Source organism: Apteryx rowi, unplaced genomic scaffold (assembly GCF_003343035.1).
Source record: "Apteryx rowi isolate R43461 unplaced genomic scaffold, aptRow1 scaffold_361, whole genome shotgun sequence".
Lineage (NCBI taxonomy): Eukaryota > Metazoa > Chordata > Aves > Apterygiformes > Apterygidae > Apteryx > Apteryx rowi.
The window spans coordinates 369,326-393,108 of NW_020450097.1; the positions used below are offsets into that span (position 1 = coordinate 369,326).

The window sequence follows — 23,783 nt, forward strand, 5'->3', positions numbered from 1 at the left end:
ACAAAAGAAGAAGAAAATAATGCATACACAGGGCTTATCCCAATATTAAATCTGGACAAAGGCTGGAAAGTGCCCCCAGCCAAGTTCCAAAGTTCAAATATAGCCAAAGTAGGAGAACAGCCTAAAAGTACATGGCCTAGCTTCATCCCATCTAACTTTGGGCACTTCATCTTTAAGCACAATTGCCTTGTAATTCCTGTTGTAGTCAACAGAGAGAAAGATGCATATCCAAAGGATGGTTCAGAGTTTCAGCCTCATGATCCTAAGTTTGACAGCACAGTAAGGTGGGATTACTCTTGAACTGCACATTTATATCTTAGCCTTCTGCATGTCTCTTGATAGCTTTGTGATTTTGGGGGGGTACAAGATCAAGCTCAAAAGTAAAGTCCAAACCCCTCACCCATTTACTTAAGTAAAAAACAAAGGCAGGAATACAATGGACTATTTTAGATAATGTTATAAAAGTCTTGATCATAGACACTGACATCAGACATGACAGGGCCTTTAATTCCAGCTACTTGTATTATTTAAAGCAGAATTCCTTAGCATTCTGCCAACAACTTTTATAAGCAGTACGAATAAGTATGAATATCTAAGCAACTTTCAAATACACTAAAACATGAATTAAATGTCTTACGGGAAAACAACTCTGCAAGGGGATGATTTACTATAAATTCCTCTGTAACAAGTATCACAAAGATGTTTTTAAAAAACCAAGTCTGAAATAGTGCTTATGTATTTTTTTTCTAATTATGAATAAGAGCCTTTAGAGCACACCTCTCAGCAGCACTACTTAACATACCATCTTCAAAAAATCATTTGTTCTAGAAGCCTAGTTACATTCTTTACCAAAAAAAAAAATGCATATATCATGGAATATTCTTACCACTAACAGGCAGGAACTGACAAGAATTATTTGCTATCAGATAGAGCAAGAGCAGTTTTGGGCACCTAAATCTTAAGCTATGCGTCACAGTAACTCATTGCTAAGAAATATCAAAGGCAAACAATTCCTACTTAAGTTCAAATATCTCAACTACATACACTAACTTCCAGACACTTCTCCAGACCAACTTCTTCTGCAACGTCTATAGGAAATCAGTCATCATTCAATGACTAGACAAGGGGAGTGAAGCAGAGCATTGTTCAAAGTCTTGAAGCGTTCTTGACATTCCTCATCTGTTTATGTAATCACAAAAATCCCTTTAAAATATCTAGCAAGATTTATCTATTGCATAGGTATATATTGTCACAGCCTACTTAGGAGRCAACAGAGCACCTGTACTTCTCTTTCCTTCTGTTCTGTAAGAGCAGTCCACTGTCAGTCTGCATATTTGTAGCCCTTTCTAGGCCAGCTAACATAGCCAGATTCATAAACTTGGACCAGCTCACTTCTCCAGAAAGGGTCCGTTCTTCAAAACCAAGAAGGAAGAAGTAGGAGTGAAATATCTCCCTTTCCTCAATGGAAGAAAAGCAAAGCAAAATTCCTAATTCTACTAACCTTCCACATAATCTCCTCCCTCACTTGTACAGCCAACCACAGATGTTTTACCTTTGCCTAATCAGGCATTTTGACCATCCAGAGTTACACAAACTTTTCTTCCTCCACAGTGGTGGGGAATGTGCCCCACCACAGTTAGGTATTTGTGTGTACATACACACACATACAAATCTATACATGTATGCATGCACATACATACACATAAATTTAATTCTCCCCATTTTTAATTCTTGGCCAGTTGTAAAGTCTTCAAGCAAGGATTATGCTTTTACCTTTATGAGACTTGAAATACAGGACTATGATACTTATCAGGTCTTCAAGCACTGGCTGAATATAAATACCCCTTAACAACAGTGGTCTGTTCAGCCCACAATGCGGGAGGGTATCTAGACTCCTCCGTATGGAGACAGCTTTGTGTAGAGCATTTTTCACACTCCTGTTGAAGCTGAGCACCAGGGAAGCAGAAAAGTACATGCCTAAACTTAGGCAGAAACTCTCTCCCTCTGAAAGCACTCTCTCCATTGATCGCACCAGGAACACAAGCACTAAGAGCAATTCAGGTCTATGAGTTAGGTGGACTAGATGCCAGTCACAATTTCTAAAAGGAGCTTTGTATTCTTATTCCCTTACATGTTTCTAAAACCTTTCTATTTAAGAAACTACTATATTCCGTTTCACAACTTTATTTCTCATAGGAAAACACTCCTGTATTGCACGGTTATTTCTTCTTAAAAATCAAATTTTCACAAATAAAAAGAATTGAGTTCAACTAATTTTTCCATTCTTTCTATGAACTCTTCCATTAATTTGAAGCTGCCAATGTGCCATAAGGACTTTTCAATTATACAACTTAATTGTAACTCCAAAATGGGAGAGAAGTCACAAAGAAAGGAACACCTTTTATTTTAACAGACTTTTCGTGTCTATTATAAAGGAAATGGCTCTACTAGAAGTGTTGGTAAGTCACTTTATCATCACTAGCATGTCAGTAGTCAACGTTCATTTGCATGAGGTTTTACTCTTCTATGAGCTAGTGGTTACATAAACTTCCACAAACGCTTTCAGAGTATCCTGCTTTAAGAGGAGATTAATTGATCAATGAATACATTCTTCATACTTCAAAAGTTAACCTAACCCATAAAATACAGAGGGGCTATAAAAGAAACTATTGTGACTTTTGTAAAGTAAGCATTGCCTTTGATGCTTATCTGCCACAAAATTACTTACCCCACATAATTTCTGGAGAGCCTGTTCTGTGCCTCTAGGGAAAAGAGGAACAAGGTATTCATGTGAGCTCAACATTTCAACCAGGAGGTGACCTCTGCGACTTGGTTCTCGCAAGCATTTAATGCTGTTTCACATCACAGAAAGCTGGGGGGGGAGGGGGAGGGAGAAACTTGGCTGATGTAAAAAATACACAAAAGCAAAGATGTACAAAGTAAAAATACAGGTTCCTTTATAATAAGGTTAGACTTTTCTCATTCATGTATGTCTGCTGTGTTTCCAGTACAACACGGTTCTATTACAATATTTTCCTGTGCCTGCTTCATATAGCTCTATAAGCATAATAAATAATCCATAATAAATACTAAGCTTTTCTGTATAGCATGGTATTCTGAGCTCAGTCTACTTACTTACTATAGCTTTCAGATCTTTATCTGCTCTGTTGGTCTTTTAAATGCATTCTGTTCTCCTCTCTTTGGTATTTATTCTCCCCCAAACCAATACACTTCAACATGTATCCACATTTTCATTCCTGTTAATTTTGCTACATCTGTACATTGCTCACCCAGTGCTGGCAACTCCACCTAATTTAGGGCTTCAGTTGCCTTAAAGAAGATTAGTGCAAAAATTTCCCCAACGTCAGTAAATCAAATCAGCAACATCTGGAGCTGGAGAAAGAGATGTTTCTGCACATGATCAGAATTCACACTCTCTAGCTCAAAATCGAGGCACCACCGTACTGTACATATTTGATGTACTCATACCTAACACACTCATAAAATATGCTCTTTGTTCATCTTTCTTTTTTTTCCCTTGCCTGCACTGCAAAGTTAACTCGAAATGAAACTGCAGTGTCACCCCTAGCTGACCCCCTATGCACTAAAAGCCTTTCGTCTAGGGGGCTGATGCTTACAACTTAATTTGTCTGATCTGTTAGAGGGGAGCGTGCAAAACACTGCAACTCAAACTGCTAACTCATCGTCTTCGTATTACAGTGGTAACACAGGGATTCTGAGCAGAAATCCAATTTCACTCTGCATCTCAGTTTACTGTGGCAGCTCCCACTTGAGGTAGGCTAACTTGAGAGAAAGTAATTTGAGCAACTTGAATTTGCAGTAAAAAAATTGCGTAGGGATTATGTATAAAACCACCTAGGGCAAATTATATGTAGCCAAATGACTGGGTCAGAAAGCAAAATTAGGTAATTAGAGCAACGTTAATGTAAAGAAAGCCTGTATTTCCTACACCTAAGTTAGGCAAATATGATACAAAGTACCATACCATATACCAGCTGCAAATCAATTGCACTAAACATGTAAATTTAACAGCTAAAAACCATGCTCGAAACAGTTATTAAGCATATCTAATACAAGAAAAAAAAAATCAGCAATCAGGCCAAACATATACATCTCACAAATCAAGCTACATTGAATATATACAAAACTAACCACCATGGCATAAGAAGCAAACTCCCGTATCAATACATATGCAGTACAAAAAGAAGGAAAAAAAAATCCACCCACACAAAAGGTCCCTTCACATCCTTTTTCAGCTATGTCTAGTGACAATATATTCATAACACATATACACTTTTCTGGTTCTCTTTCCATAAGAGTGGATCAGCCACATGACATTTACCTATCCCACTTTCCTACTTCACTAAGTAGAGCGAAATGCAAGTTTGACCTTTGTTCAGTTATTATCCTCTGTGACCCTGATGCGCTATACCTGCCCGGTGAGATGGCACATTGATTCCCAAAGACACCAGCCACGGCAGATGGACCTTAAAGCACTGGGTCATACCATTTCTGCAGTTTAATAGATCTACTCCAAATCTCACTAAAAATAAATTTATCCAAAACTCGCAACATGCACTCTGCACACAGTTGAAAACAACCTATTTATTAAAAAAATTTTTAATAAGGTCGGTTATCACTGTCTTCTTTACGTCTCAAAAGAGTTCTCTAATAAATATGTAATACCTTTAGAGGGTTACATCATTTCCAAATACAAATCAGTTTCATAAAGCAAAATATTTATTTCCAGATAAAAGGAGACATACACATACCGCTATATGTGTACTATGACACAAGCCMTTCCCCGAATTCAGGGCAGATTTAGGACACAGCAGAACTAATCTAACTGTGGGCTGATACCAAAAGGTTCGGTCCCATCCTTCTTCCACCCATCACAACTCTCTTGTGCTGCAATGACAACGATGTGACCACGTGACCAGACAGTGAACCAGTTTAGGGATCTATACCAGGAAAAAAAAATTGGGGGGGGGGGTAGGGTTAACTTACTGTGGATTTAATTCCTTAAACCAGTGCAACAGCAACTACATTTCAGCTGTGTTCGTGCTGCTGTCCATCCTTACAGGTTCAAGGCACATCCCTGTGTTATTTTGTAAAGGTGACTGTCACAGCAGCAAGTTTCCTCAGACTTGGTGGCTGAAAAAATATTTGCAGGTTACTGCGTGATTCCCAACACAGCTGCACTGATGATGGGCAGCCACTCTCCCCTCCCAGCCCGCATCGCTGTGTGCCACTGGCAACTCCTCAGCACCAGTGACAAGGCTGTTGGATTTTCTTTTGCAGTTTCCATATATTACTAAAATTAGGCTTTTCTCAGTCTACAACTGCCATTTTGAGATATTTTTGCTCAGAAGAAAGGGTTATGGAAAAAAGTGTTTTCGCAATTCAGTGTTTGTAACATATACAGGTCCCTATCAATTTAAAAGCCACAGTTAATTTACTACTGCACATCAATGGCATATGGTTTTGGGTACACAACCACAGAAATAAGTGCTTTCTGAAGGACTTCTGAAGAACCCTTAAATCACAGTTATTCTGTTTTAAGGAGAGAAGCTAATTTTAGAAAAAAATAATTTTCCATTTTCCTCAATTTTGAGAAGGCAAGATTCATTTCTTCCATACAGAAGAGGCTACAAAAATCCTCTTCCATACAAATCATTGATCTTCTTAGAAGTAGAAAGCTTGACCTAAGGGTCATTTTTCAGTACCTAAGGGCACATTTCAGATTTCACAAACTCTTATTTGGAACAAACAAACAAACAAACAAGGAACACATTCCATCAACACAATCAAGACAAAATTATTTCTGCCCTTGTCCTCATCACCTCTGCAAAAAGCTAGGGGACAGACCATAACAGTATACATGTATTTGACTGGTAACCAGTTTACATCCTACCAAATCTTTACTACTTTACAGTTYTGCAAATACAGATCATTTGTAAGGCCTCAACTTTTAATTTTAGTACAGATTGTTAACTATTCCCTTTTCTCCTCTTAACTGCCAGGCACATTTCCACCACACTAAGGTACTCCAATGTGAACTTAATGTATTTTGGTGTTCAAATAACTTTTATATTTTAGTAAGATTTTAATATTGTCAGTAATATATATAAGTATGCTTGTTGCACACTCTCTGCCCACCAAACCTAAGAAGAAAACTAGCACTTTTGTTTAATGTGATCTACACTTTATGATCTTATGCCAGTTTCTCAGCCGTACATTCAACTTCTCAATGGTTATATCATTCTCTTGACTATTTAAGTGTTGCATGCAACATGCAGGAACAACAAACCTTTAATTTACATCATTTTTTAGTTTCAGTACTTCCTGGAACCTCACTGCTCTGAGTTTGCATACTCTGTGCATTAGAATACTCCCTTATAAAACATCCATTTTAAATGCAAACTGAGTTCCCGATTGCAAAAACACAACTTACAGAGAGCTCAGAGCCTCATCAGAGGCTTCTTATTCAAGCAGAAGCAGCAAGAGTGGATGGAACACCTTAGCAAACAAAAGCATAACAAATTAAAGAACATATTTTATTAACTTGATATTTTTTCCCATAGCTTAGTTTTCAGAACAAAATAATTTTTTGCTTTAAATCTGCATATACCTTTTTAAATCTTAGTATCATGAATTCTCATAAAAATATGACAATAGAATTTAGCTTGATTAATCAATGTGAATAGAAGCTGAAGATTCAGTAATTAAACTTATTATATCCTAGTAATGTTTGAAAACTAAACTACGAGAAAACTTTTTAGTACAGCTTTCAGGCTACATCTACCCCAGCAAATTAAACACCAGCCTAGAATGTTCCTGGGCACCAGAAGGAAATCCCAGTTCTACTAAATTTTTGACAGAGCCGTTGCCAGCTTGCTTGCAGCCTGTACCAGCTACCCTTCTCCCAGACAAGTCTCAGACACAGCTCAGGGTTAGCATGGGTTATAGATCACTCCCACTAAACAGTCTGCCTGCAGCTCAATCTGGAGAAAAAATGATTTCATGGTATGGATGCAGCTGTAGCTTTTGCCTCAACTTTTCAATCCACTTTTCAAAACACTACAATAACTGCCCTAAACTCCTTACCTCTAATCCTTAGGAATTTTGGTCATGTTGTCTAAAGCATTCTGGAAAAATAAGTTATGCCCTTCCAAGACAAGTGAGGTATCACGAGGTCAGACATTGAAGGGACATACAGTGTAGCAGCTGTCTCAGGGTTACTCCGAGGCAAATGTCAGAACACGCCTGAAAGCATGACCCTCACTGAAAGAAGAGCAAGTTACACCACATTTCCCCATGGAGTGAGAGCAAACASAGAGGGCAGTTAGTTAATACAGATTAGCTAATGTGCTGTAAACTCTCATTTTATCTTAATTTACAGTAACTTATCTGTTTTTCAACATCATACAATAATTGCAGGTCCTTCAGATGTAGACAGTAAGTGCATAAACCTGCGGTAATTGTGCGGCTGGGTATTTCCGAACAATCACACACCCCGTGTCCCACTCGGCTTGCACACAACGAGGCAGGAAGGCACAACTGCCACTCAGTTTCTTCGTAGCTTGAAGCCTGAGGATTTTAAAGCGCAAGGCTGGTTGTACTCTGTTGCAAGTGTTCGACTCTATTGCACTGGTCAGACAGCAACTGAAGGGCAGCTCTCYTGAACTTAGCCTCAGATCCAGCAGCCAAGTCCAAAGCATACAGCTTATATTGGGCAGCTGGTCACGGCATGCTGCTGCCTTCGGTTCTGACCTGCTCCTGAAGTGGGTGAAGGATGCAGCAACTGGACTGAGCCCTGATGTTGAGCTAGAGGGAGAGGTTACCAGACAGCTGGTATCTTGGCATGATTAACTAGGTTATCCACTTTAACATTATCTGTGAAGACAGAGCTTTGCCTTCTTAACTTCCAGCTACCACAATAAACAGATGAAGCAACAGCCAGTATCAAAATCTTGGGAACATTAAACCTGTATCTATTTTTTCTGTACTAAGTGTGGTTCATAAAAAAAAAAAAAAAAAAAAAGGCACATTTTAGAGGGAAGCCCGTTATTTAGATATGAATCTTGAGAGAATTTCATAGTCCCAGTGGAATGCTGTTATTTGTGGGTTCAGGTAGAAATCTGTGGCTGAAACCATAGCTACCAAAAATAGTGCAAGTGATATCTGTCTCAGGGTAAGGGTCATGAAGGAAAACAATCTGAGAAACATGTGAAGGGAGATATCAAAATTTTCAGAATCACTGGATCCCAATCTGACCTCCCAGCAAAGGACTTTTGGATCAGTAAGAGAAACTTTCACATATCATGGCTACCCTCACGAGGCCTGACCCTGACTCACATTCCAAGCTTGACCTAAGACCTGCCTCACAGCCATGGACTTCCCTGATGATCCGGATTCTCGGGTGAACCTGGCCACCATCYCCAGGCCTGCCCTGCTGCCCTCGCTTGGGGGGGTGGGGTAGTATCTGCCTCTGCCAGACTTGCTACCACACTGGGATCCTGGCTCCCTGTCCTTGGCAGGGCAGCCAGCCCTTGCTGCTCCCTGATATGTTCCTCCAAACTTCCATCCTCTTAGCTGGATGACAGGTCAGAAGACCTATTACAGAGAAGGGAAATCACGTGCGTCTTCCAGATCTTCATTATTGTTTTTGTAAAGTGTATTCTAGCTGCCAGCCACAGCCCAATTCTGTTGGAATATTTATAGAGTTTCCTACCATAGACCACTGTGTGGACACTATTCTTAAATGGGTGGAAGATATTATCAGTGCTTTCAGTTGAAAAACTCACGGAACGGGAGTGTCATAAACCTCTCTTGGTATTCTTGATGGTAACAACTGGGAGGGTACATCAAGATCATAGGGATACTAACCCTTTAGTACAAAGTAAGTGTCAGTCACTRCTCATAAGGTTTTCCAAGCTACCATCTGGACTTCTCTCACCATCCTCCAAATTCTCTATGGCATCCTGTTGCACTAATATTAGGAAGAATTTCATATTAGGAAACTGTGATGAGGTGGAAAGTAGCTCTTATACATAAATATGGCTTTTCAAGAACTGTAACCAAGCTCTGTGGATTTGATTTTTGACTCACTGCTATCCCCGTCAGTGACTCAGCCTTTTCTTGTGTTGAAGCTTTGGCAGTAGCCTCAAACATACAGTTTCAATAGTAGGGAAGTCAGCAAACGTAGCCAAAAATGATAGCCAGATCTCAAACTGTGATAGCAGTAGCTGGGGCTGAGACCTCTTGTTGTAGCCAAGCACCTCTGTACTTGCTCCCTGTGGAGAGCCCCACTGGCTATGCTCAAAACCAGAAGAGAGATGCAGTCACAGTGAGGGAAGCTTTGAACCCTGCAAATATACAGTTTGCCGCAGCAGCTGGCACATGATGCTCCATTCTATTCTCTGCTACAGTATCTTCCTGTTTGATGCCAGAAACACTTAAACTACATTATGAATTGGAGATGAAGATAAAGCAGTAGCTGGGTGAACACTTTCTAGAAAATGAGCTGAAATCTGGGAGAAATACTGCAGTCACTGGGGTCCATCTCACTTTCACCTGCAGTAGGAAGAAACTGAAGATCCACTTTGCCACTCCTTCTTTTATGTCCTTGCAAAGAGCAAGATGAGAAATAAGATGTGCAGGCTGCTCTGGTAGCTGCTGCTGCTACTACTAAAAAGAAAACCCAAACTCATTTGCTCAAGGAAATGTAAGCCAATAGTGAGACACACACCAGTGCATTTATGCAGAAATATGTACATATTACTGCAGAGTCTCAAGGACCTTCAGAGACAGTGTGTGCACAATCATGCCTGACTGTTGGTTCTCTCTTTAGGGCTAGGTAAATATAAGTCCTGGATTTTGAATTCAACAACAGTTCTCTATATTTTATATGGGTTGTTAATGTTGAATACATCAGTGGAATTTCCTTGGCTCTATTTCTTTGTGGAAGTGTTACCACACACTAGAGTTCAGTTCAGTGTTTCATCCTACTATTTCAATTTTGTATTTTACATTAAAACATCAGTGAACAAAACACAGTGACAGCCCCGGAAGCAAAGACCAGAACCTACACTTTCCTCTCCTCTACACCAGTCTAGAATTAATTACGTATTAATTTGCTTGCTACCCAACATATGCCATACAGCAAAGCATAGGTGGAAGATGAGAGCCCAACCCCCCCAAATTCAATACTTTTGAGCAGATACAGATACCCAGGGGCCTTTTAGGCCCAAAACTGATGCTCCTAGTAAATGTAGATGCCTGAAGAATTTGGCAGTGGTGGTAAGCAGCTAACCTGTACAGCCACATAGAACATCCCAATGTAGGCATGATTTAGGATTGGATTTTGCCCTTCATCTTCTACAAGGTCTTGTTAAATTAACCCTTACTGCTAAGCTTCAGTCAGTTTGCTCTAAGGCATCTTTCAGTCTTCATTTCTGGGTTGCATTGAACAAAACAGTTTTCCATATATTGCATGGTCCAAGTGAGCACCACACTGCAAAACATTTCTTCCAAGGATCCTAGTGTTTTCTGAACATTAACTAATTATTTTGCCAGCTACCAATGCATATGCATGAAGCTTGTAGTAGATAAGTTCCTAGCTCCTTAGTGTTCGTTAAAGTTATTCCTGGAACTTTTAGGCAGTGCAATAAATTTATTCCAGCTGCTCCATCTCTTTCGCTGGCTTGCTTAGGCTGAAGGCTGAACTAATTAAGCCCCACTAATAGCAACAAAAACCATTATTTTCAAACACATGTTCAACTGATCTTCCTGTCAAGCCCTCATATAAAGACAATGCCCTTATCTCAGCTCTTCATGTTTTAATACTTTTATTGCTTCATATTTTCCTAACTATTTTTCTGAGATCTGAGCCTCCTGAAACATTTTACTAGTGTTACATTTTATTCTTCTCAGAAATTACAAAACAGGCCATGTCAACAGCATTTAGTCTATGAGGTTTTAAGAATAACTCAAGAATTACTTCAGACACTTCAAAACTATTCCTACAGTACTCAAGAGTAAAAAGAGAAACTCACTGCAGCTGTGCTCCCCTGAACACTGCTCAAAGACCTGACAGCTGCTGATCACTGGGCCTGTCTGTGCCRAGCAAATACCGAAATCATTGATCAACCCAAAAGCTGAAGTTCTTAACACTCCTTTCTGATTAAGAGCTTAAAAGAGTGAAGGGGAGGGAAGAGCCTATTTTTTTCCCCAAATAAAGAGATATCCATAATCCAGAAAGTGCTATGCAGAAATTTATCATAAAGTTTGAATCGAACTTTATCAAAGCTGTATAACAGCTTAGTTTTACATTCACAGAAACTGCTTCAACAATGGTTTCTTAGCACATTATTAAAGTGGACTATTTTCACATAGCAGTTTTTCAGGCACGTAAGTTTTTCAGCTCTGAAACCACTCTAGAATGTCTAATGTTAAACATGACATTATATAACATGACTAGATATAACCACTGCTGTCGGAGGCACTAGGAACTGGCAGAAACCCAAGCAGGTGTAAAGTGCTCTCCAAACACGACAAGGGGCCGGGCTGTGGCAGGGGCTGGAGCCGGCACCACTGCGGCGTCGGCRTCGTGGGGCAGCAACCCACGGCCCCGGGCTGGGCTGAGATGGGGCCGGGCGGAGGCCCGGGGGCAGGGGCAGGCAGGGCTGGGGGGGGCCGCGGGGAGAAGCAATACTAACCATCATACCACTTAAAATAGACCATAAAAACAGACGTCAAAAGTGAAAATGGCCAAATGGGTGAGACGAAAAGCTTTACTTGCAGATAAAAGTGTGTCATACTAAAAATATCAACAGTAAGGGATACACAGAAATTCCTCTTTACAAACTTCACAGGAAGAACGAGCTGGACCATGACAGATGTCACTCTCCATGCAGCGCGGGGCAGCATCCATGAGGAAATGCTCCGCATGAGGAATGCCAACGACAGAGGGAAATGCATACTTACTGAGGTCAATAAAAATGCAATTAGTGCCTCCTAGTAAAAGCTTCTATATCAGAAATTTTATTTATATTATATAAATAAATGTAAATGTTTATGTAAAACACTTTAAAAGGTTAAATCTTGAAATCATTATTCCATCCTTATTTTGATGAATTGTCTTCAAGATATATTTTAACAAATACTTAGGCGTGTGATTACAGCAATTACTGTCTGGATTTTGGACAAGTTTGGGGATCACTTATTTTAACAACAAAAAAGGCACTCCTGACTTCATCTTGTTAAAGTTTTAGAAGATTTTCAGAAGGTAAACATGAGGCCAACTAGGTGAAAATTTTAAAGCAGTAAGATTTTAAAGGGCAAAACGGTGATCCTGGATTTCAAGAAGGCAAATATTAGGGTCTATAAATTAGTTATATTAGGAACAACCAAGAGTTATATCAGTATAAAGCAGAGTAAAGCATATGAGGTAAGTCATAAAAAAGCACTAGAAACTAGAACTAAAGCAACATTACTCCAATATATACCTGAACAGTGGAGTGCAAGAAAACATATAAGCAAAACTTGTGCTTTGTAAAAAACTAGTATCTATTTTTCTAAAATTTTCTCATCTATACAAGCAGTACATGGCTTGTTAGATCATAGAGAGACGTTATAAAGCCATAAAGAAAGAATGCAACACTGACCCCTTTTCATATGGACATTACTGTGATTAACCTCAGTGCCAGCAGGCTAAGAGTCCAAACGCCGGGTCCTAACAAGTAAATAGGTATGCACGATAGAAGTTTACAGTGCCAGAAACGTTTCCTCAGCAAGGCAGAAACCCTACCCAAGCAACATTCAGAAAATTAGGTTAACAAATGAAAGCAGAGAGCTACAAAACCTACCCTAAGGCAAGCAGAGTTTTGTTAAAAACAGGATCACAACACACATGTTCATGGATGGCTGGGACCAACAAGGACTGAGGAAGCTGCTGCAGTGAATAACGTGGCTATGAAGGACCTAAATAAACTCTTTACTGAGTAAAGACCTAGTCTTTAAGAGGATGATTTGCTGTTCCTTTTCCCATTACATGCTTTACAAAAAAATTACCATTTTCCAGAAATTATGGAAAGCGACACAGGAAACCTATACACAGCCAACTACAAGCAGCTAATTATAAATTAGAAGAAAGAACTAAAATACCAGTGAGAAGAGCTCCTTATAAACACATACCCTAAAATACACCACTATTCTCCTGTTTATTTTCAAGAAACAAATGAAAAAGCTTAAAAAATTAATAATGTGGCTCACATTAGTTCTGGGGGAAGTAACTGGAAAGCATAACTTAAGACAAAAACATAAAATACTGGGGCAGATACTGAGAGGATAATACCAAGTTCCCATCATTTTTGTAATGATAAATCAAATTCCTCTATAATTTTTTTAGATTTTTCTAGGTTAAAACCAAAAAAGGAAAAATATATAACCGATATATATTCCCATAAGCTTTCACTTTTTTTTTTTTTTTTTTTTTTTTTTTAAGAACTATGAATGAAGACAACTAAGATATAGGGTGCAATCCTTTTGTAGCCTGAGAAATGACTTAAAGGATAACAAAGTCTTGAATCTTGGCTGCCTTCCAATATGAAGAGAAAGGTGTGGTTTTCCAGAAATCATCCATACATTCTGCATTTATTAAAGATTTGGAGAAGGAAGTAAACAAAGAAATGGGATATTTTCTGATGATACAAATTGTCTCAGATTGGGAGAACTCCAGAATTTTAAGACTCAAAACAACCCATCAAAACTGTAAGATTATTAAACAGAATGACAGGAAATTAAATACAATTTAAACAAAAATTAAAAAATTATTGGGAACAATAAACAGAAGCTAAGTATCTCAGGACTACCAAGGCCATCAGCAGAAAACTGCCTACTAATTGCACAAAGATCAATAAAAGCCCATACCTGAAACACTACAGCTAGCCAAAAATAAATCAAATTGAATTCTTAAACACACATTGAAGCTCTGTATATAATACAAAACAGTAATGCAACACAGAGTACTAGATACAATCATGCTGTCTCATCTCACAAAGTACATCAGTAGGAAGAGTATTAAAGTGCACACAGACATTAAATGCTTAATACTATGGTATGGAGAGAACTTACAACTGTAAAGAGATTGCAAAAGCTGAGATTTTAACCATGAAATACAGAACTAAGAGCGTTTTGCTGATATACAGAAAATATAAAAGGATCAAAAATGTTAAATTACAGTCCCTTTTTCTTACTTGCTAGCATGACAAAAATCAAATTGCAAACAAAATCCATTATCTCACATAGCATCTAAGCCACTTGTTAATACAAAGTACTAGAGTAGGTAGGTCATTGAGACAAATACTGTAAAGGACTATTTATTTACTGAGGAAGAAAAATAAATAATTTCAAGTTGATTTATTTGCTTATCAGTTGAGTCATTAAGATAATGCATGGAAAACAAGTCTTGGGAGCTTACAATACAGATAAGATATAGAAGATAATTTTTTTCTTTAGTGCACTGCATAACTGCCTAGGTTCCCTATAGCACTGAGTTTGTTTCCATTAGCAGCATGAGGTACAAGCAAGGAAACAAGAGCAACTTTCTGATCCTTACTGGCAAGGCTTACACAGACACATGTGAGTTGAGTACTGAAACTAAGAGCAAAAGAAATTTAAGCATTTAAAAAGAAGTAACAAAGTTACCAATGTTCCCAACCCATGCTTCTGTCCCCTGGACGTTCTTCTCTCTCTCAACACTTTCACTGACAGGGATTAAACTCTATATCTTAAATTCACTTACCATGGACGTGAGGACAAGATATTTTTCCCACCTGAGATATTTCTTACTAGGAAAACAGAATGAGATATGCACCTTGCAAGGAAGAAGTATGACTTGAAGAAAGAGGTAAATGACAGAAGATCAGAGGTGGACAGACTTAAGAAAACGTACTGGTTGAGAAAAGAAAAACAAAGTAAAACTCCAGCATTCAACACAAACTATACAAAGATCTACCAATATTTTAGTCATATATCTAAATCTCCAAAGGACCATTCATAATGTTGGTTAGCAGAATCTAGACATCTACTTGTACCAAATTCAAAATATGTTTAATGTTTAGAATAAGGATGACCACCCATTTTCTAATGTTATTTAATCTAATCCATATATTGGTATTAGATTGCAAATCAATGTGGAGACATGCACGCTCTCATACAGTAAACCTAATTCCTTAAATTCTCCTGAGCTTTATGTGGTTACCAAAGCCAAAAAATGCTTCAATATGACAGTCAAAACATCAAGGCATAAACAATGTATTGTGTCTAGGACACTAATTTAATATTTATAAACTAGATTATAATTTAGATCATGAATGCTCGATGCTGCAAACTACAAATAACTGTTCAGTGCAACTGTAAACCTACTTGAAACAGTACATTGGATGGCTAGACTGATTCAGTGTACAACAGGATCTGAAGCAAATGTATATTCATGTGAAAGCAAAAAGTAATGTACAATTTAAGTAGAAACACATAAGGTTTACATGACAGAACTCGATCTCATTCAATACAATTTGCACAAAAGCAGAAAATTAAACTTGGGTTGATATTCTCAGAGGTTGGCTAGATTTGGCCTTGGAAAGGAGTGCTTAGATTTTATTAACCAGGGGTCTACGTTAACAATTTGAAAGGGAACAATGCAAAAGTATCCTGTTGAGCACAACAGAATTGCAAGATAATTTCATCAGGGGACCTAATCAACTTTGGCTTTCTTCCCGTAGCTCATCTGTGTCTGTTCTTCTCTCCTCTACAGGGATACTAAGCCAAATTCCACTCTAACTCTACTGTAAATTGAAAGTCAACAAAATTACATCTGCCAAAAAGAAAAACAAAAACCTACCCCCAAAACCAAACATTTCTTAGAAATTAATTGTTTTGTTAAAAAAATCAGTTCAGAGAATAGAAGCCATAAAGCCATGCCTGAGGAAAATATAATTGGTCTACAATACAAAGAAAACTTCAGTATGCTTGAAAGTGTCTTTTTTCTTCTGTAATCAACCTTCCTTTTGAAAATTATGAATTTTCCTCCAGAGAAGACTTCATATTAAAAAGCTTCCAAAAATTTGGGTTTAAATGCAGAATTAATCTGTAATACCTGGTATTATCACACGGCTTCAAGCATCAGGCTGTCATCTGAACAACATATAGTCACTGGGAGAGAAAAGGCACAGGCTAATTCCTATTGAAAGTCATTGGGGCCAGCAATCTAATTGCTTTGTGTGCTTTTGAAAATATCTTACTCTGGTACCAGAACTATCTTAGCAAAAATACCTTACTTTCATAAGTTATAAATGACTACACAGCAGTGGCTCCTCAAGACAAATGCTTGAATCACTTCCTAATTTCTAGGACATAATATAAATCCTTTATTTCTAATTTAAAAATTTATCTAGAGCTGAGGTAATTTAAAGCATTAAATATTTATAAACGTCCATAGCTAAGCTCCTGACTCCTATGAAAATTAACAGAAGTCTTGTCTGACTAAAAACCACGGTATCACAAGTGACATTCCTCTCAAAAAAGCTCTTTTGCTAGAACTGCTCAGGATGCATTATTATAACAAAATCTCTGTCCAAATTACCACACACACTTTCCAGTGCTGCTTCTGCTGGGCCTAAGAGACGCAGTCACACAGGGAACAGGGAGACTGTAACCTGATCAGGCAGAACAGGAGCCTGCTAACAGGATGAAAGGATACCCATTTCAGTACCCAGCAAAAGACGGTCACCGACTTCTCTGTTCAGCTACGTTTTTACCTGTAAATTGCCCAAAACAACAGTCCAAAACATGCATAAAGAGTCAGACCCATTTTGTTCTCCCATTTTGTGAAGCATAACATATACGCTTCTGTCTAATCCCAGTATAGCAGAGCTCTACTAATTTTAGATCCAAGTGGTGTAAAGTGTCATAGCTGTCAGATAACTGGATATCTGAATCTCAATCCAAAGTAATGAAGTTTTCCAACACAATTTGACTATTAAGCCCCAATTAAATGCAGATTTGTTTTAATATGCACAGTAGAATACATTATCAAATGCTATAATTTCACATATTAACTATGAAACTGAACTATTAAAATACATTTAAAAGCAAACCAAGTTCAAAAGGGCCACGTGGTTATAATCAAGAGCAGATTTTGGCCTGTGCTGCTGAAAAGCCCATCAGAGGCCTAATCCTCCTTGTCTCACATAAATAGTTACACTAATTGTGTAATTGCAGTGTGCAGAACATAACCCTCAACAGATTTTCTTAGAATCTTTGTCCTTTTAGTGATTTATTTGTAGCTATTGTCAGTTTAACTGTATTCACTTAAAAAGTACAAAAAAAATCAAAAAAAGCCAAGAGATTACTTTTCACAACAACTTATAACAAAATTAAATCTGGAAACACATGTACTTACTTTTAATACAGCTAAGGCTAAATTCTAACATCCTAAAGGATGACTGATTTCAGCAAGAGCATGCCTTATTAAAGGCTGAGCTATTACTTGGGCCCCAATCTTGCAAACAGGCTTGTGTGGGTGGATTTCTGAGACCAGCTTATTGCCACAAAAGCACGGGAGTCTGCCTACACAGATCAACTTGTAAGATCTGGCTATTAACATGCCCTTCAGGATTTGACCCGTAGACTGAAGTGTCTTTGTAAGCATTGTTTCACCTGTTTGAAAGCTGGGTTGACTAAAAGCATTCAGTACATCAATATTTTCACTCACTACAGAAAAATCAGGCTTTGTTAGATTAAATGGCTCTAATGATGTTTTACAAGAAACATTTCAGGCATGCAGCAATAATCTGCATTCACATCTGACATTTACAAAACTTTATTCTTTTAAGCCTGAACTTCATGAAATACTTGCACTTAACTTTAAGCAGGAGAATTATCGCACTTCTATTTTACAAAGCACTTGATACTAAATACATACTTAAGTTCAGTAAAATGACACAATAATTTTTTCAGATGAGGCATGTTTTAAACAGTGTAGAGGAAAGAAAAGAATCCATACTCTGGCTTTCATGCAAAGGATCGCTAGACATTAGTGAACTAGATCACAGAAAACAGCTAGAACCATCTCACCCAAAAAATATAAACTAAGCCAAAACAAGTCTTTTAACACAATGATGACTAAAGTTTGTTTCCCCCCCCCYTTTTTTTTCCCATGCTTCACCACCCCCTGCCATAATAAAAAGGCATAATGGAATATTTGTGTGGTCTCTATTTCAAAGGTGTTGCTGACTCAGTGGGATTTGGGAAGTATCAGAAAAGCAATGAAATGAACATTTATCTGATCTCTACCTCAATTCACATACCAAAGATATTTGAATCAAGGGCCAAGTTCTGCCCTCCTTAGTCATCCAAATAGGTATCTTTTAAAGTCATGGGCACGGAAGCTCAGTTTATTTAAACCATCATACTCAGAAAGTGCTGGCCAAATAATAAGGTTTTTACACAGACAAAACCTCACTGAATTTGTTAGTGTTCAGGTTCTCATTTTTATCCCAACAAAATTAAGCCCACTTCAACTTAACTCAAGCAAACCACTGATACAAGTGAAACCAGCATGATTCGGTCCATATTTAGGGTGAAATGCACTGAAAAAAACACTGTCTCCAAGCAATATAAACCAAAACAGCAGTGAAAATTTTTTCTTAATGAAGTAAGAAAGCTATAACAGAGTAAAAGTGCAGTTTTTACATTTTTATATGGCACAAGGAGTCCATTAGATTATTTTGTCCAACCTCATACAACACAAATACCATTAAGTTCTTCACCCTCAAGAAGCTAAACTGCTGTAGGAGACATGCAAAGAACAGGGGAGACTCCAATGTCATCATGCTGAAGACCTGTGTGGTGCCAAAGAAAAGATTAGSTGATGTGCAGCCAGATAATCCACAACACAGCCTGCACTAGACAGCAAAAACCTTACCCTATTTAACTRAATTAAAAAGTGATCAATTCCAAAACTAGAAATCGCCAGTACAGGTAGAAGAAAATCATCTAAGATGTGAATTCCTTATTCACTTTGCAGAACTAACATCTATATGCCACAAGTTCTTGTTATGTCAAAGAAGAATGAAACTAAATTAAAAGTGCCTAGTCAACTACGCACCTGAGTATCTCTCTCTGAATTCAAAATCAGAAGCCCTGAAGTATGAGATCTGGTTAGAACAGAGCTGAGAGCAGAGAAGAACAAGATTTCTGCAGCTTTGAATGCAGGCCCCGGAGTTCAGGGTATAAACACGGAGCTTCACAAATCCCCAGACTCCAGGGTCAGAAGAGTCTGTCACAGTCCCTCGTCGTTGCTCTATGAAGCCATCTCTGAAGAAGAATGGACTAAGTCTGATACTGAACACACTTAGGAAGAGCCTCAAAATTCTTAAAATACATCAACTTCCCCCTTTTCAGATGTCCAAAAACCAATCTGGGTGAATGGCCCCCTCCAGAAGTCAGCCAAAAGGAGCTGGATGACAGGCATCTACACTGCTGATATTAATTTAGAAATAGTGTCCAACCAATGTCAGAACAGTTTTCTCAGGTCCTGCACGCTTACTTGCAGCTACACCCAATGAAGCAGCAGAATACATAAATTACACCATCCTTGAACCCTACACAGGCAGCAGCAGACATGCTAGTTCTTTTCTCCCTCTAGACTACTTTGCTTCTCAGAGTATTAAAAAAACAGACCTGTTTGCCATGCTTCAGCAGAATATGCAGTATTAAAGGTTTTTTTTTTAAAGCAAGAGAGAAAAACCAAAATGGAAATGTAACATAACGAAGTTTAAACAACCCAACCTTAGTTTTGCCATCTGTTGCTCCAGACTTGCCTCTCTTCCCTATTAGAGGCAGAGGCTATGCAGCAAGCCAGAAGTATTCRAAGGAAGCAGTAATCGGGCATTCAATCCAAAGAAAACATTCATGTGATACCTCTCCTATCATCAACAAAAATTTAGTTAAGTCCCAGAGCTGCAAGGCTGTATTTTTAACGGGCAGTCACATCAAGCTGAATTTTCTGTCAAATTGATCAGTTTCCTACAGAGCCAAAATCCACAGCATTAAAAGGTCTTCATGGGCCAGAAAGCTCTATATATTTTAAACTTTTTACAGCTTAAACAGTTGTGAGAACATTCCTGAATAATTGTGATTTATTTAATACTTAACTCTAAGAATTATTGCTATTCTAGAGATAACAACCGCACAGTCATTACGAGATGTTCCTATTTCAATAATGATGTCAAAGGGAGGCAACTTCGTTATATAATTGTTCAAAATTTGGGGGAGAAGAGGTTTGTTGCAACTGTTATTTAAATATACTTACTACCTGAACTGAAAAATACATCTTTGGAGGAGACTTACATCAGAGTAAATCAAATGAAAACACTATACTTAAAGACAGTGATCTTTACAACAGCAATTTGTAAGTCTTTAACACGCAAATAATGTGGGGATGGAACAATGCATATCTATTCTATCAGGTAGAGATGGCATCTAATACATTAAAAGCTAAATGTATATGAAACACTATTGGATATTTTCTCATTAAGAAGGCAGAAGGAACCACCAGGACACACTTATGAGGAAGGCTGCCAATAACAACAATTTCATTAATTTTTATTCTCAGGCAAAGATGAGATCATTTAGAAAGCAACATAACTAATTTTTTAAGTCATCTACAAACTCCAAAAGAAGTCAAATATGGTTTTCAAGATGAAGTTGAACTATTAGTAGTTATGTTAACAAGTTAACAAGTATTTTGTATCATTTCTCATCTTCCTAGTCAACAAGACGTGAAATAAGTCACACGGTTCGGATAAAATATATTGGACATTTTATTGCCACTATCACAACAAAGGCGCTGCCTTTGGCCATTTCTAGAGGTGCTACAACAAAGAAGCATTTTTCCGCTTAATAAGTAGCTTGATTCAATATGATTTCTGAATCATCTGAGATAATATGACTTATTGTGTTTTTTTCTTCAATCAGAATGCTTTAGAAATACTGCCTGTGAATTATTATGTAGATCAAGAAAAAAATACGATGGCCAGTGACTGAGCTGACCGAATCAGAAAACAACACTCTTTTCTCTTCCACAGCAAACACTCTTCTGTGCTATCTCAGATTTAGCGAACAGTTGCCTAATTATTTACTGTCACAGCTAAAGACATGGTCAGCAAACAGAATTTGTAGACACACAAATATCTTGGTTTCATCTGCAAACAAGTTCTTGTTTTCGCATGGTCTTGAAGATCTGCAGCATAGTTTGGCTGTACAAAAAGATGAAGACCAAAACTTTGCTTTCCTACGTTTAAACAGGACTGTTTTTCTTTTCCTAAATCAAACGGCCCAAATGTCTTAATGATGCGGCATCATATGATTCCAAGCCTTCCAAGACAGGCAATGAATTTTGTACAGCTGACCCTGCTAGTTACAGTATTCAACAGCTGGGACATAGATAATTTGGCACCCTGATAATGTCCTCAATGACTACAAGAGCATTCTGCAGGCTGTAAAAAGAAAAAAAAAAATAGCATTAAAATTATCTGTTAGAGCTCACCTTAAAAATAGAAGTCAGCATGTTCTGTATTTGATAGAGGGGAATTAACAAAGGCAAAGGCAGTGTTTTCAAAACAAAAATTTAGAGAAATGGCACTCCCTCTTCAAAGCATATATTGTAGCAATTCTTTTCTGATTAGATCAGCTCCCATAGCAAGTCATCAGAGCAACAATCACTGTAGTGAAGTCATAGTGCTGGGACTCTGATGGGAAATCATGACCGGCTTGGAAACACATTTCGGAAAAATAATGCGTTTTCCAGGTTTCCGACAGATCATAATTAAAACAAGTCCAAGTCTTTACCTGCTCCCAATGATTGAATAAAGTATATCTAAAGCAGCAAAATAGAGCATACTGATGTAGTGAATATGACACTGAAAATGAAAGCAGCAGCAACTGGATGCCTTTGAACAATTTTAGGCTTTTGCTGTCATTGACAATAGCATGTGAATGCACCTGATGCTTTCCCCCACAAGTAATGTGATAAATTCCTAAAACTCAGTCACATCTTTCTTAGAAATAAAGCAAATTCTGAAAACATTTCAATTTATTTTAATTAAAATCCATTGGTCYTCCAACAGTTAAAAAGCCAAATGTTTCGGTCCTTATCCAGGTAAAACTCTCACTGACAGCAGAAATTAGGCCTAATACCTACCTACTGAGATTTTAAGTAAGTAGATAAACTGATATGAAAATGATCCTTATTAAACATGTGAGTCTAGCAGCAAATTTATTTTTAAATCAAAGCTAATCTAAAGCAGAATAGCAATATTTTGAATATTTGGAACCAGGACAGAAAAACAAAATTTTCTCACTGCTTTTATTTCCAGAGTGAAAAAAAGTCTCCTTGCTTTAAAATTTTGCAAAAATTATCTCAGCTACATATAAAGCAATTGATAGCTTAAAAATAAAGAGCAAATGGAATAAAGACGTCCCTTTCAAGAYGATCTCTTATGAGCCACAATTATTTCTCATCTAAAATGCACTAATGCATTTCAGTACATAGACGGTGCACATGCTCCATAGCTGCATTGACACAATGGGCAACAGACACAAAGGAGTCATTAGTCAATATTGCTAATGACACATGAAATCGCAAGTGAAACAGGTATAAAGTAGTCTCAGACTTGACAAATTTCCAATTCAAAGAAACTGTGAGGGTTTTTTTTTTCCAAAATACTACCAGTAACAACCAGGATTAAATAAAATCAGCTATTAATGTCTTCAAATCTAGCTGTCTTAAACTATGCCACTCCCATTCCCATCAGTGGAAACCATTTAACGAATACCTCTATAACTCACTGGAAACATACTGCTGAAAAATYGCAATCCTTCCAAATAAAAATTTCAGCTATAAAGTCTAGCCTACCTTTACCCCAAATATTACAAGAGGTCTCAGAACAGCAAACGCTAAATACGCTGTGACATGCTGTAAGAACTATTTCTGGGAGAAGATTCAATCCGAACAGTCAATGCCACCTCGTTTTACTTTAATTAAAATCAGGCCCTTAGCGTTTTTGATYGGCATTTTAAGATTTAACACTCAAAATACACTGAAATATAATGAATCATGTCCTCCAACTGTCTTCCACCCCAATTATGGAAAGCAACGCAATCTACATTTCTAATAAAATCAATTGTATCTGTGCTATGTTAAACGCCTCTCCTTTTCCTGTATTTTTCCTGCGTTCAGTGAAAGGAACCTCAGGTGCTACACGGACTAAAAGCGCTCTTTGCCCGGCGGTAGAAGAGGAGAAAATAAACTGAAGCTTGAAAGAGGAATGGACGTCGGGACGTAAAGCCCCGTGCCCGCAGCTCTCCGCACAAACAGTCTCGAAGCCGGAGACAGCGGTGTTTCCCCAAAGCGAGGCGCCCCGTCCACTGCGGGACGCGCGGCGGGGGTCTCCCACGCGCACCTGGCCCCCGCGGCCGCCCCTCCGCGCCGCGCCGCAGCCGCGGCCGCCGGGTCTATGCAGGCAGGCGGGGGCCCTGCGCGCCCGCGGGGACGCCGCGTACCTTTGTAGCGCTCCAGGACATCCTCGTAGGCCTGCAGGTACTCCTGCTCCTCGGCATAGAAGTAAACGCCCGGCGAGAGGTACCCAGCCATGGCCGGCGCTTAGCGCTGCCCAGTCCCTCCCAGGCTCCACACC

General features: G+C 38.3%; 1 protein-coding gene across 2 annotated transcripts in view; it reads right to left on the reverse strand.

The window, feature by feature from the left end:
• Positions 1–23,783, reverse strand: part of DST (dystonin) — a 314,470-nt gene that overhangs the window by 256,747 nt on the left and 33,940 nt on the right. Inside the window, exon 1 of one of the 2 annotated variants that reach the window (XM_026073127.1) lies at positions 23,650–23,740. The exons of the other annotated variant lie outside the window; for it this stretch is intronic. Within the exon in view, the coding sequence (XP_025928912.1) occupies positions 23,650–23,740 (91 nt within the window). Of the gene's footprint in view, positions 1–23,649; positions 23,741–23,783 lie in introns of those variants that run through there. 2 annotated transcript variants of the gene reach the window in all.